This window comes from Monodon monoceros, unplaced genomic scaffold (assembly GCF_005190385.1).
Source record: "Monodon monoceros isolate NGI ecotype Baffin Bay Population unplaced genomic scaffold, NGI_Narwhal_1 Super_Scaffold_8, whole genome shotgun sequence".
NCBI lineage: Eukaryota > Metazoa > Chordata > Mammalia > Artiodactyla > Monodontidae > Monodon > Monodon monoceros.
In genome coordinates, this window is record NW_021703785.1 from 230982 (window position 1) to 245113 (window position 14132).

Below are 14132 nucleotides of genomic sequence, written 5' to 3' on the forward strand. Positions count from 1 at the left end.
GAGACGTCTGTGTGCGGGCCTTTATTGGCAGTGTTCTCAGAAGGGAAGTCCTGTGAGGGTGTGAGGGAAGGTGGGCTGGACAGAGAAGCAGCTTGACAAGGCTGCTGCTACCGGGGCTCCGGCCGATCCTCTGAGAAGCGCGGGAGCTGGGGGTGCTTTTCAGTTATGTTGATGGAGGCAAAGCCTTGGTCATGCAGAGGGATGACAGCACTCGCTACAGAAGCCGCCTGAGGTCCAGGCTTGGAGACAGCAGCTCTAACTGGCTGCTTTCCTACCCTCCATGTTAAACCTGAGTAAACACCTCCTATGAAGGTCTTGAGAAGATAAACTCAAGCAGAGGACTGAGGACCTGGAAGGAGGCGCAGGTAGTCTGGGTGAAGAAGGGTCATTAATCTTTTTTAACATGTACCTAAGCATTTTTTTTTAGGAAGTGAGGTAAAGCAATGAAAAGAACAGGCCTTTCTCTTTATTAAGCTTGTAGTCTGGTCTACACATGGTGTGTGTGTGTGTGTGTGTGTGTGTGTGTGTGTGTGTGTGTGTGAGAGAGAGAGAGAGAGAGAGAGAGTGTGGTGTTGGCGCTATGAAGCCAGAGGAGTAGGAAGTGGACAGGAAATCAGGAGACACAGAAAATGAGCTGAGGTTGGTGGCCTGTGGGTCAGCAAGGGCAGACAAGAGTGCACTTGGCCTGTGTGAGAAGCTAGGAGCCAGGGTGGCCCGAGGGAGGCCCGGGGACAGCGGAGGGGCAGGAGGGCAGCGTGAGGGACTGGGCAGCTTTGGAGCCTGATCAGGATCTCACCCGGACTGCGCACTACCCCTGACCCCAGGTGGCCGGCAGCCCCTACTCTGAGGGGGCTGAGCTGGGCCAGGGAATTCTTTTCCTTTGATACCCGTAGGTCTGAGTTTCTTAAAACCCTGTGCATGTGCCCCCCTCCCAAGCCTCCCGGCCAGGTTCCACCGCCCCCGCCTGGTCCCCACCACCACCAACCCTAGCCCGGTCGCCCCCCCCAGCAAATCTCGCCCGGTCGCCCCCGCCGCCCGACTAGGTACACCGGCACTCCCGGCCGGATCCTCCCCGTGGAGCGAGACGCCCCCTCCAGGTCCCTTCGATGCCTCCTCGGAGGCCAACCCCGCCCCGCTGCGGGCCTTGGGATGTGGGCGGAGCCGTCTTGCTCCCGCCTCCTAGCCCTCAGCCAATGGGCAGTTGGGGACGCGCTGTTGGCGGAACCGTACCGCTCCCGCCCCTCTGCGGGCCTTGGACAGTCGGGAACTGGGCAGGGCCGTGGGCGGAGCCTCCCCGCCCCCACCCGCGTCCTCGGCCAATGAGCGGGCGTGTGGGCGGAGCCGGAGGTGGAGGTGCAGCGGACGCGCGGGCACGGGGTAGGGCGCAGAGCTCCGGGACTGCGCCGCCGCTCGGGCTCTGCTGCTCCGCGGGGTTCGGCGCGCGAATTCCGGGCAGACCCAGCATGGCGGTGGAGGAAGAGGGGCTCCGGGTTTTCCAGAGCGTGAAGATCAAGATCGGTGAGCTCCCGGGAGCTGGCGGGGGCGGCGGGGTCTTCGAGGGGGCTCGCGGCGGGCGCCCCCAGGCCCCCGACCCCTTCCCTTGGGGCCAAGGCCCTGACGCCTTCTGGCCATGTGTGCTCCCCGGTTGCGGCCCCTCCCCATCCCCCCCTGGAGATCCCCAGCCGCGGCCCCTCCCCACCACCCCGGAGGCCGCGGGCCTCGGCCCCCTCCCCATCACAGGGAGATGATGGGCCGTGGCTCCCTCCCCATCTCCAGGAGATGCCCGACCGCTGCCCTCTCCCCACCTCCCCCAAGGACGGACTGGGCCGAGCCGGGCTGGCGGCTCCGGGGGACGCAGCTCCCTGCGCTGCCTTCACGCCACTAGCGGCCCCAGGTTCCCGGAGGTGGGGTCGCCTGCAGCAGAGGGAGGTGCGGTGCCGGTCTTGGGTCGGGTCCGCGCTGGGAGTGTGTATCTGCGTGTGCATGAGCGCGCGCGCGGGTGCTCTCCGGATGAGTGCATTTCAGGTGCCAAAAACACCAACCCCGGGGTTCCGAGCCTCGCTGAGTGCGATACCCAGACCCTTCCTTCGCTGGGGACGTGGAAGCTCTTTCACATTCCCCCAGGGGCGAGGGGCCGAGCGGGCGGCTGAATGGAGCCTGGGTGTGCACGCGACTGTGTAGGTGGATGTGTGGGCATGTGTGTGTTCTTGCGTGTTTGTGTGTGTGTGTGTCTGCCTGTGACTCTGTGGAACGCTCTGGCCCAGGGCTCCCTCCGGGCAGGTGGCCACAAGAGCCACCCCTCCCCCTTCCATTGAGAACTGGCTGCGGGAGCTTTTGGCCACCAGGGCCTGCCATTCAGGTCGTGTCCCCAGAGCAGTCTGCCTTTCTCACTGGACCCAAGAGCTGGGGGAGGGAAGTGCAGATTCTGGAGTGGGCTGGAAGGCTGTATCAGGACTTCCTGGGTTTATCTGGAGAGACTTGCTTTTTCCCAGTTCGGTTTTAACTTGGGAGGGTGATGTGCAAGTTTCTTCCCCCCGAAACAAGATCGGTTCCTGGAGTGACTGTTGCACATTAATGCCATAAATGTGCCAGCTGAGAGGACAGCTCCCCTTGGAGAGGGCTGCTGAGACCCTGGTGTGTTGCCCGTCCTCGGGGCCCTTCTTGCCCACTGAGTGCCTGGGTCCTCCACATTCCCATGTGAAAAAGGGGCTCCGGGAACCAAGCCAGACGCCCAGTGACTGCTGGAGCGTCAGCTGCTGGCGACATTCGATGCTGCTTAGGGATTCCAGCTACCCCAAATCAGCGTGTTGTTTCCTGTCCGCTTTATTTTGGTTTATGGATCATCGCTGAGACGCTGTTGATGTTTGGCTCAGAAGCGCTGCAGATAGGATGTGGTCGCACTTCAGCCTCGAGGAGCCTGCCTGGAGAGGGTTTCTCTTGTTTACTTGGTTGAAATCTGCTGTCCCTTTCTGCTGAGAGGTTCAACATGGCACTCCACCTGAAGTGGGCAGGGAAAGTGCCTCTCAGTGCCAGGGTCCAGTGAGCATGAGGGGGCTGCCAACCCAGAAGCCTTGAGGTGTTTCCTTAATCAGGGTACAGGAAGGGGTGGGCCACGGCTGTGAGGCCTGGGCCAGGCTTCTGGGTGCAGCAGGCAGGAAGGGGTCTGGGGACTTCGGGGCTCAGGCCCCGCACGGCCAGCCTGGACTCGACTCAGGAGGGTTCCGGAACGGGGGTCTGTTAAGCAGAGCGGATTGACTTCTTCGAGAATGGCACCAAGGAGATCTGCTGGCCTGGCAGGGCGCCCTCATGGGAGGTTCTGGACCTCACACACAGGGGCCACGTGTGGAAGGAAGGGCTTTGAAGATGCTGCTCGGTTAGGCTTTCCCTCTTTTGTGCTTCAGTTTAAGCAAGTGAGAGAAATGCCCAGCTCAGCCGAGGGCTAGTGCAGCGGCTGAACGTCTGCTGGCCTAACTCCACGTGGGCACGGGGTATTATTGGAACCTTTGGAGCCCCGCCCCCACGTCTGGGGGCTGTGGCAGAGCAGATGAGCAGAAACGTCTGTGCGCAGTGGTCCACCTCCCTGGACGCGGCTCCAGCTCTCAGAAGCCCCTGTCTTCTCCCCTCTCCAAGGGTCTTCGCCTGCAGCTCGGGGCTGCAGGAGGGAGACATCTGTGTCCCACCCTGGTTGCTGGGGCTTGCAGGGAGCAAGGGCCTGCGCACAGCACAGGCATTGGAGCAAAGAGGTGTCCTGGGCTGTGCTGCCGACTTAGAGCCGGGGCCGGCCCCAGAGGTGAGCTGTGGGGACTGGCCTGGGGCTTCATCTTGTTCCGCTGTGAGTAGACAGGGCCTGGTGGGTGGTGCCCCGAGCTCTCCGTTTCTCTCCTTAGTCCTCTGCTGTGGCCAGTCTTGACTCTGACTTGCCTGAGTGCCCCAGCCGTGAAGGTACAATGACGAGGAAGGACACCAGAGATGACCTGGAGGAGGGGCGGCTGTGCAGGAATCACAGGCCTGCTCGCCTCCTTGTTCCGGGAGACCCTGGCTGGCTGGCCATTCACGCTGAGCCCTGTCTCCGGGCGGCTGGCAGCGTGCCCGTGTCTGCTGGTGGCCTGCCGGCCTGCCGGCTGGAAGACCCAGGGCAGGCGCCCCCCCCCGCCCCCCTTTCATGGCCTCGTTTTTCCATTTGCGAAATGCCAGCAGTCATTGTCTGCAGCATCCGGTGGGAGCCCCTCATCCCAGAAAGAGACAGAGAGAAATTCTCCCTCCAGTTATACCCTCAGCAGTGTCACCATTCCTGTTGCTGAGGGGAAAGGCGGAACATTTTGGGGGGCTGAAGAGTTTTTAGTGGGGGGGCCTTGGCCGTTAAGTCCTTAGAAAGTCTGGAACGTGTGGTGGTAGTACGTGGTCACTGAGAGGCTAACGCTGGGGAAAATGAGAAGAATCTCTTCCTTTTCTCCCTCTTCTCCTTCTTCCTTCCACCTTTCGCAAATAAAAGTGGGGTATTTTTATTGTAACCATTTCAACTCCTCGTCCTGAAGAGCTTGTGTCTTTCCCCACTTAAATCTCGCAGTTATTTTGGGCCGTTCTGCTGCACACTTGAAAATCTTACCCGCGGTCTATTTTTGGTAACAGCAGTATCTCGTGTCACGTAAGACTGAACACACTTCCTGTGAGGCTGCTTGAGGAAGTGTGCTCCTCTGGCTTTCCATGAGTCAGGCCTTCAGCCCTGGAAGGGAAGCAACGCGAAGATTTGTAGGCGGCGACGGGTGAAGACTCCCGGCCAGAGCACCTCTGCCCAGCAGGGTCGTTTTGGACTCAGCACTCCTTTAGGCCTTGCAACGTAGCTTTACTTTCCGGTGATATTTCCCTTTTCCATGATAGTTACTCCCTGTTTTTAAAAGTGTCGTCTTGATAAATATGTCCAATTAAGAGCAATGTACAAAGGTATTTCTCTCAAGCTAAAAAAAGAGAAAATCCTGGCCTTGCCCTTGAGGGTGAGAAAAACCCTCTTGGGCTGTGAGTGGGTCTCGTCGTTGTCAGGTTCGAGGGCAGCTTGGGGATGCGTGGCGAGGCCACAGGGCAGACCTTCCTTCTTGGACCCAGAGCAGCGGCCCCCCTGCTCTCCCCGGGCTCAAAGCACCCACTCCTGTCCCTTCTCATTCAGATTAGAACCCGTCACCAAGAAGGGCCAGGGCGGTCTGGGTGCAGCGCGAGCACAGGGGAAGCGACGTGCCCCCATTCAGCCAGACGTGGCCACGCAGCAGCTGGCTGTTGGCCCGTCTGCCCCCCAAACGTCACCCCCCCACAGACGCAGGAGGCCCCTCAGGTCAGGGAAGCGGGGAGCAGGGAGGGCCCCTGGGCGGCCTGGAGAAGAAGCCCCAGACCACAGGGGCTGGGAGCTCAGGGTTCTAGGGCCACGCTGCCGAGAGTGTGATTTTTTTAACCCAATGTCCAATGTGGGAAGCAGTGGCGCGCCAGTTCCGGGGTCTGTAAGGCTCAGGCGGGGTGGTCCAGCTTATAAGTGGCAGTGGTTGTCAGCAGCCAGGCGTCACAGGCTCCGTTAGAGGACACGTTCTGTGCACACGATGGCCGACGTCTGCGCAAGGCTGCGCGTGAGTCGGGGAGCGGGGAGCTGCGCCGGCCACGCACGGTTCTTGGCATCAGGGGCTGCGTGTTCTCCGGAGCTCTCTGATGCTAAAATTAGCCTGGATACTCTATTAACCTGGGAGCGCAGCTCGGGGGCTATTTTTGGCCCCTGAGGACCGGTGTGCAGACTGGCGCCGCCCACGGGGCCGCGAGGTCGGCCACCTGGCCGCAGCCCGCGGATCTGGGCTCCTCCGGGCAGTGGCGTGTGCTGACGTGTGAGGTGGGGAGGGTGCAGACTTAAGGGTCTGGCGTGCGCCTTCTCTCATTGCACCTAAGCTCTCACAAGCCCGCGTGGAGTCACGTGCCCAGGGTATTGGCCTGCAGGGGGCGGGAGCTCGCCTCGCGTGCTGCCTCCTGCCCGGTAACGCGCAGGGACAGGAGGGGCTACCGGTGCCCCTGAGGGGAGGGCCCGGGCCACTGGCGCCTGTGGGAGGACCGGGGCGTGCGCACACGGCCCCTAGTGCAGGTGCTGGCCGGAAGCTGGAGGGGACAGAACTCGTGAAGGTGCAATTGAACAGGGCACGAGATCCAGAGGCGACCCCTCGAGCGGGGCCACCTGCAGCCCACGGAGCCCCGGGCACGCAGGGAAAAGGGTCTGCAGGTGGTGGGGCCCCGTGGACGGGTCATGGGGCTGCAAAACACCATTTGGCAGAAAACTCTGGATTTGTTTCTCTGAAGCTAACGAGGCACTTGTGTGTGTCAACACTCACACCTTCCGGAGAGTATTTGGGAAATCAGGACATCGGAGCATCACGCTTTAGAAACAACCACAGTGGGAGCAGCTAAGCCCGAGAAGTGAGGTTTGCAAGTCACACTGGAAGGTGGAGGCTGCAGGTGCCCCAGCTGCTTCCGAGCGAGGAGGGTCCATGCTGGGCCCAGGCGGCTCAGGAGGGGAGGCTGGGACCTGAGACTGAGTCCCGGCCACCTTTCTCGCTAACTCTGCAACTTCAGGTTCACCTGAGCCCACTCTGCTTCAGTTTCTTCCTCTGCAATAGGGGAGAGTAAGGCCCTTTCTGTGCAGCTCAGCGAGCTTGTGTGAACCCAGGCACTTGCATTGCTCCGGTCCTGATGGCAAGGTGTTACTGCTGGTAGAGTTTGAAGCTACTTGTTCTCTTAATCTTGTAACGGGTTAGAGATCCAGCTCAGCAAGTCAGGAGAAGTTGGTGAGGCAGCAGTGGGGAGGGCTCGCCAGTTGTCTGTCCCCTGCACCCAGTGTCAGCATGGGGGTCTGTGTTCCAGCTGTGCCCAGTCGGTGGGACGTTCAGATAGCAAAATGGGGAGACAGAGTATTGATAAATGCCAGATGAAGGGGCAGTTACATTATGGAGCTTCCACAGCCTGGAATACTATGCAGCTTTCAGAGAAATAAGTTGGAGCCCGGCCCGGCCATGTGACATGCAGGAAGCCCGTGGGGTGTGACTGGAAAGAAAGCAGCATGCGGAGCGTGTCTCCAGAGGTCCCGGAGAAGCGCAAGGCAACAGCTACGGGTGTGCAGGTGTGGGGACGAGACCCACACACGTCTGTCACTTGGACCCCGGGGCTGGGGAGTGTGGAAATGGTTTAGTAGGAAGAGGGAATAAAAGGTCTGTTTGAAAAAGCAAGAATATTACTAGTATGTATAAGATAGGTCAGTAAAGAGTTTAGAAGTCACAACCACTTAAAAAATGGAATGAACAAGTTCTGTAGGGGACACCGAGGCCCAGAAAGATAAAATAATCTCCTAGACACACACAAGGCTCACTCAGTGCAGGAGAAGTGCGGGGCTGCCGTCAGGTCCAGGAGCAAGTGAGTAGCGGGCTGAGGGCTGGCCCGGGAGGGGACCTCGAACGGACCCAGACACGCGGGCGGCGCGGGCTGCAGCCCTGTGTTCAGGAAACGCTGACCCGGATGAGAGGGGATTTAAAGTCCCACCATCCACACAAATGGCCCTGTGCTTCTCTTTAAGTGTGAGGCAACTTCCAAAATTAACAGTGAACACATTCGAGTTGCGGTGTAAATGCACGTTTCATGACCCTCCTTAGAGATAAGTGGACGAGTGTCCCCGACCGCGCGTCCCAGCTCTCGCCGTGGGCCGGGACCCATGTGTCGTTTCTGCACGACGGCTCTTGGGTCAGACTCAGAGCTGCTCGTTATCGGAAGCTTCTTTGCCGGAAGTGAGGGATCAACGAGTGGACCGTGGGACCACAGGTCGTGACCCTAGTCCTCCTAGTGTCTGCAAACACGGGTTGTGTTTCTGCACGCAGGGCAGATCCCGGGCCAGCCCGGCCTGTCCTGAGATTTGGCCTCGCTCGTTTGCATTTTCAAGTAAGCCTGCAGCCCGTGGCAGGGCCAGTCAGCATCTGGGCGAGGGCCCTGTTGGTGAGGCCACGTGTCTACGCCTGAGACCTGCCGTGGAGGCCTGGGGGAGGCTGCACCGCCCCCGCTCAGGGTTTGAGCCGAACGCTGTGCCCTTCACTCCTAAGTCAGACCAGTGCCTGTTTCCCTCTTCGCATAGTTTCTCTTCCTGTTGTCTGAATAATTTCCAAAGTGTGAAGGAGTGCTCTGTCTTGGCCCCCATTGCCAACGGGATGAAATCCAGAGGCCGGCAAAGTCGCCGCATCTCTCTCGGACTCAGGGTGACTCAGAGCCTGGAGCCTCGGTCGGAGGCCGCTTCCCCAGCCAGGCCGCCCCGCTGGTGCTCCGGACACAGCCTCGCTCTCGGCTTGGCGGCCACCAGTGCCGTTGGGGCCTGCGGCAGCGCCAGGACCAGGGCCTGGTCGCCGGCCTCTCCTGGGACCGGCTCCCCCTTCGGCCGCCCCCCAGGGCTGACGGGAGCCCAGGAGTGGGCCTGGGCTTCTGGGTTTTCGGGACATTTAACCGACTAGGGGGCTGATAACTAGCCTGCCTTTCTCTGGAGCTTTGATTTGGACTCGACAGCGGGTCCCGTCGGGTGTGACCCGTGTGTGGAGTCAGGGCCTGTCTCTCCTTCCTGTGACGCCCCTTGGCCCTCCCAGGAGACCCCGTGGCCAGGCCCCCCGTGGTTGAGGGCAGCTACGCGTGCCCCTGGATCTTCTCTGGGGCTTTGTCTTGTGTGGTTTTTCCTCTGAGGAAAAAGTTGTCGTTTTCCTTTTTTGCTCTGTGGGACTGGTCTGATTTTGTGCACTCTGTCCGTTTCCATGACGCCGGATCCGTCGTTGCCCGCGGAGCCCTGGACACGCCGGGGAGCAGCAGGTGCCCCTGCAGAACGTGGTCCTGTCAGAGTCTGGCAACGACTCCGTGCCTTGTGCAGGCACGTGTCTTAACTGCCCCCCACCCCTCCGAGGCCCAGAGAAGCCAGGTCACTTTCCCGAAGTCACACAGCAGGAGAGGTTGTGACTGTCTCAGTTGTCCTGTAATGAACTTGAAATTACCAAGGCCCAGGCACTCCTCCTGTGGTCAGTGAGGAACGGCCTTCTTGGGTGTGTTATCAAGTCACTTCCTCAGTAGACAGCTCACTTCCCACCAAGGCCTCTCCTTCCCTGAGAATCTTTGAACGAGCATTTATGGGAGATTCTCAGGAGAGTGACACCTGCGCCTGAACCTGTGGTCCTGAGAGGCCAGGATACCCGGGGCTCAGGGCCTGCTGACCACCTCCCAGCTGAGTGTCTTGAGCTGCTGGACACCTGAGCAATTTCACCTGAGACCATGCTTTACACAGGGGGCCAGCCTCCGAGTGGACAGACTGCAGGCTGCCCTGGGGGCGGGAGCAGCCCTGTTTCTTCCTGACGCTGCCGTCTGGCTTCTGACCATCTCTTCCTCCTGCTGGGGTGGGACCCAGGCCCAGAGGTTGCCTTACGCAGGAAAAGCCCCCGGGGCCAGGCAGGCAACAGCGGGGAGGGGTGAAGTGGGGCAGTTAAACTCCAGCCGGAGGTGGTTCAGCCCCAGGCCCGGAGCCTCTGGGCCTTTGCTTGTTTGGACCCAGCCGACCGGGGACTTCCCAGAGCTGGGCTCAGATGGTGGTGCAGAGATGTTTGCAGAGATCCTGGAACCCGAGCTGGTTCCAGAAATCCCATCGGTGTGCAGACCCCAGGGGATCTGGCCAAGTGCCTTGTTGCAGAGGTCTGCAGTGGGCTGGTGTGCTGGGGCTGCTTTTCCCATGGCCTTTGGGGTGAGGGCGGGCTGGGGAATTCCAGATTGTTCTGGGCTGCGGCTTGGCGAGCTCACCCTTCTCAGGGGGCCCTGCTGGCCTGTCCTGGGGCTGACGGCCACAAGCAGTTTTTAGCTTAGGATCTGACGACTGGGTGTTTTATCTACTTTTTTTTATCTACTAGGAGTGAGTTTCAAGGGCAGAAGACACCATGTATGCGATGTTCCCATGGAGGGCACACCCCAGCCATGTGTGGTGTGTCCAGGACCTTCTGGAGGAGCGAGGTGTCCCCGGGCTCCCCTGAGAAAGGCCTGCACCCCACGAGGCAGAGCGTTCAGTTGAGGGAGGGGTGGTTCGCCCTGACCTTCTCATGGGGGCCCCTCACGTCCTAGTACGGGTGTGCGCGCACACGCACACGCACGCCCCCGGCCTGTCTCGGGGCAGAGGTGCGTGGTGTCGTGTCACCGCGTGGTGATGGCGGGGGAGGCCGGGAGGCCCATGGCGGCTCCTGCTGGCTCCTTCCCTTTGGCGGGACCCGTGGTGCAAGGGAACCGGCCTCGTCTGCGCAGCAAGGCGTGCGGAGTTTAGAAGAGCTTCCTGTGTCTCAAGCATTCTTGCTGTCCTTTCTTCTGCCGTCGTGGCGGAGGCTGCAGAGTCACGTGGCCCATGTGGGCCCGACCCCGGGGGTCTGGGGGTGTACGTTTGGCAGCACCTGCCGTCTGAGAGCCCTGAGGGCGGCTTGGCCGGGTCCCCACCCCGCCCTGGGGCCTCGCTGCTGGGACGCCTGCCTTTGCGCTTTCTGTGACTCCAGCGTCTTTTCTGCACTTTTTGATTCTTTAATATTTTGTACGTGCATCAGACACCTTTCACATTTTAGGCCCACAAGCTGGGTTTTTCCTGTAGCTTCTTTTCCTGTTCGTTCTGGCCTGCTCTCTCTCCTGGCTGCGCTCAGGTGGGAGCCCCCAGACTTTGAGAAGCTCCGAGGACCCCGGGCAGGGCGGGGCTGCCTGGGAGAGTATGCTGGGATCGAGCGAGAGGACGTTAAGGTGAACAGGGAAGTACTGCAAACGGGGGTGCATGAGCCATAGTGGGTGGGGGGCTGCCGGGGGTCCTCCTCGCCCCCCGAGGTGTGAGGCTCTTGTTTCCTGCCCGGCTGTACGGGTGAGAGAGCCCAGCTCCCTGGAAGTGGGCGCCCTGCCTGGTGGGACCCGAGCCGCCCGAGCCAGGTGGGCTGCAGATGCCCCATGGCCCCCTGGCTCTCCTGGCCGTGCTCCCGGAGACCTTGTAGCTCCTGGGCGATGCTTCCTGGGGCGTTGGGAGGGGAAGGGCAGAGGACCCTGTGCTTCCTGAGCCCCAGCTGGCCCCGTCCATCTGGAGTCCGTGGCGTTCCTTTCTCTGTTCATCATTTCCTGCTCCACTCAGCTCCGCCTCCGTATTTGGAGAAAGGATTTCTCAGCGTTTGGACCCGAGGATGTGTTTGTGCACATCCTGACCGGAAGGAAGGGTCTCGGGGATAGAAAACCCCTGGTCGCTACGGTGTTGCTCAGTCTCCTGACTTTCTGTTTATTGGTTTTGCGGAGGGTGTTCTGGCCTTCTCTTCGAGGGTCTTTCCCTCGCTGCCGGTGTCCTTCCCGGACGGGCAGGCTGTCCAGTCAGGAGGGCAGAGCCTGGGTCCTGAACGAGACGCTTCCACCTCTTTTTTGCCCACACAGGATTCACTATAGTTAGTAGCAATGTAGTTCTAATTGTTACTAGACCTCCTCCTGCCTCTCCCCAGCCCAGCCTGCTTCCCTATCAGTATCTGTGTGAGGACCCACCAGTTTGGTGAATAATATAAGAGTGTTGGGTTTTCGTTTTCTTTTTTTTTTTTTTTTGTGGTACGCGGGCCTCTCACTGCTGTGGCCTCTCCCATTGTGGAGCACAGGCTCCGGACGCGCAGGCTCAGCGGCCACGGTTTACGGGCCCAGCCGCTCCCGGACTGGGGCACGAACCCGTGTCACCTGCATCGGCAGGCGGACTCTCAACCACTGCGCCACCAGGGAAGCCCCGAGTGTTGGGTTTTCTTAAGCAGGAATTTCTGTGGCCGGAAGGAGCTGGCTGGGGGGCAGTGGGTGTTGGCCCCCAGTACACAGATCTCTTCAGCCCTTCACGTGCCGGAGGCCAGTCCAGGTTTACTGTCACCGGGTCCTGAAAGCGGTGGAGGCACCCTTTTCGGACAGAATATTTCAGAAGAGTGTGGGAGGGCTCTGTGCATCTGACCTGGGATGTGTTGGGGGCGTGTACACACATGTTGATTTTGTGTATCAGGGCCCGTGGAGGCCAGTGTAAGGGCCACCCTGAGGCAGCGGCAGGAACTCTGAGCCTGACCTAACGTGCAAATCACAAAGACTGGTTGGGAAAAGCTAGTTTCCAAAAGCTCTCCTCCTTGCAAAAAGTGCTCTGGCCTCGTCTGGGGGGCGATTCTGCATCGCATGGGCTGACGTCTAGGTGAAGTCGGCCTGGGGGTGGGTGGGGTGACCTGTGCCTCCCTGGTTGTCCCACGGCAGTTGGACGCCACCGGCAGATGCTGCACGTGGGCCCGCGGGGCCGTAAATTGGGCATTTCACAGGATGCGTGGGAAACGCTGGCCTTGCCTTCCAGGACTACAGGTCAAAGGGTAAATAAGACAAACCATCAACACAGTCACGCTTTTATGGGAATAATAATAACTGAGATTTTCAGGTCTTGGGGAGGCGCTAAGGAAGACTGGAAGGGGTCTCCCTGCTCTCTTCCTGTTCTCCCAGGAACGGGAACCTATGTGTGCACACATGTGCACAAACATACATGCACACGCATGCAGACGTGCACACGCACACACTCTGCACACGATGTATTTTCCAAACCTGGAGAATTCTTAGAAGTAACAGAAACTCTATGTGCAGAATTAATTTCTGAATATGTAAAGTGACCCCCATTGAACAAGGACAGCACTTACTCTTATCATTAAAACTAAACTAAACATTAACTTACCGTTTTCTACTCTAAGGCTTAGTCTGTCTCAAGGTGTACCTGCGCCCTGGTTAACAGCTCTGGGGAGGGGACGCCTCTACAGCGGCCCCTTGATGGTCACTGCTTCCCGCTCTTAGTAGCAGACGACAATAGTCTGTCTTGTTATGAAGGCGTCTTGGGGTCCTTGAAACGTGCCGTCTTCCTTGGAAAGCAGAGGCCAGGAGGGTGGCGGACAGGACACTGTACGTCTGTTTTAGTGTGTCTGAATTTCTGGGTCGCAAACCACCTTAGGTAAAGTAGGGCCCTGGGCAGGGCGGGCCTGCTCCGGGGACCTGGCCGCCCCCTTGGGCCAGGCTCTTGGGCTGTGCCCCAGCTCGCGGTTTGGTCCTCTGTCTCTTCCTTTTCAGGGTTTTTGTAACCTGTGGGGTCCCTGTAGAGAAGGTGCAGAGCAGGGCACAGAGGAGAAGCACCATTGAGAACATGAGTTGCAGGTGAAGTGAGGGCGCAGCAGGCCCCCTTCTGCAAGGTCCCCCTGGCCCCGGGGTCTCCTGGCTCCGGGGAGCTTGCTGGGCTCTGCCCCCGAGGAGCAGAGCGGAAAACAGCAGGACGGCCCGCGGGTTCTCTAAGATGCGCTTGTTCCTGGGTGACCAGTGAGCGTAGTTCCTGCCTTGAGAGCAGACGTCCTGCGGGGGGGACAGTCTCCCCATCGGGCTCCAAAAGACCCGTCCTGAGCTCCCTGCCGCTGTGGAAAGCGTCTCCACTTTCCTCCAGTGCCCTGGTTCTAGCCAGGGAACCGCCCCCCGGGGACAGGTGGCCCTGCTCTGGGACTTGTTGTTTGTCACGCTGGGGGTGGGGGAGTGTGGACCTAGTGGGCGGACACACCCACCCCACCCCCCCCGCAGCTCAGTGCCTGACTGTGCACGGGGCGTGCCCGGGAGAGGGGGCTGTGGGAGCGGCATCGGACCCCGGTGAGAACCGCGCGTGTGTCCTCTGTGCTCTCTGCCTCTTCTCAGGAGCGTGCGGGCAGGGAGCAGCTAGACCCCATGCTTGCCTGGGGGAGAGATGCCTGCGGTGTGGACCCACCACACTGCCTGACGGTTTAGGGCGTGGACAGGCCGGCAGGACCCTGGGGCAGCGGCACTGTGGCCAGTCCGCTGGCGACGCTCCCGCTCTGCAGCTAGCTTGTGGCAAGTCACTTAACCTCTCTGTGCCTTAGTTTTAGTGTCTGTAAAATGAGGATGCTAATAGCTGCTTCGCGGGGCTGTTAGAGGGCTGAGTGTAACTGTCACCGTCCTGCCAGCTCTCACTTCACGCTGGAGGAGAGTGAGCCTCAGAGGGTCTGGACCTGCTCGAGTCGCCAGGTTGGGTCCGTGAGCCAAAGCTGCTTTCACGAGCG

At 60.1% G+C, this 14132-nt stretch overlaps 1 protein-coding gene across 1 annotated transcript in view; it reads left to right on the forward strand.

The window, feature by feature from the left end:
- The first annotated feature begins 1321 nt into the window (after nt 1–1321).
- Nucleotides 1322–14132, forward strand: part of RASA3 (RAS p21 protein activator 3) — an 89272-nt gene continuing 76461 nt past the window's right edge. The window contains exon 1 of the mRNA XM_029210175.1: nt 1322–1518. Within this exon, the coding sequence (XP_029066008.1) occupies nt 1464–1518 (55 nt within the window). The 5' untranslated portion in view covers nt 1322–1463. The remainder of the gene's footprint in view (nt 1519–14132) is intronic.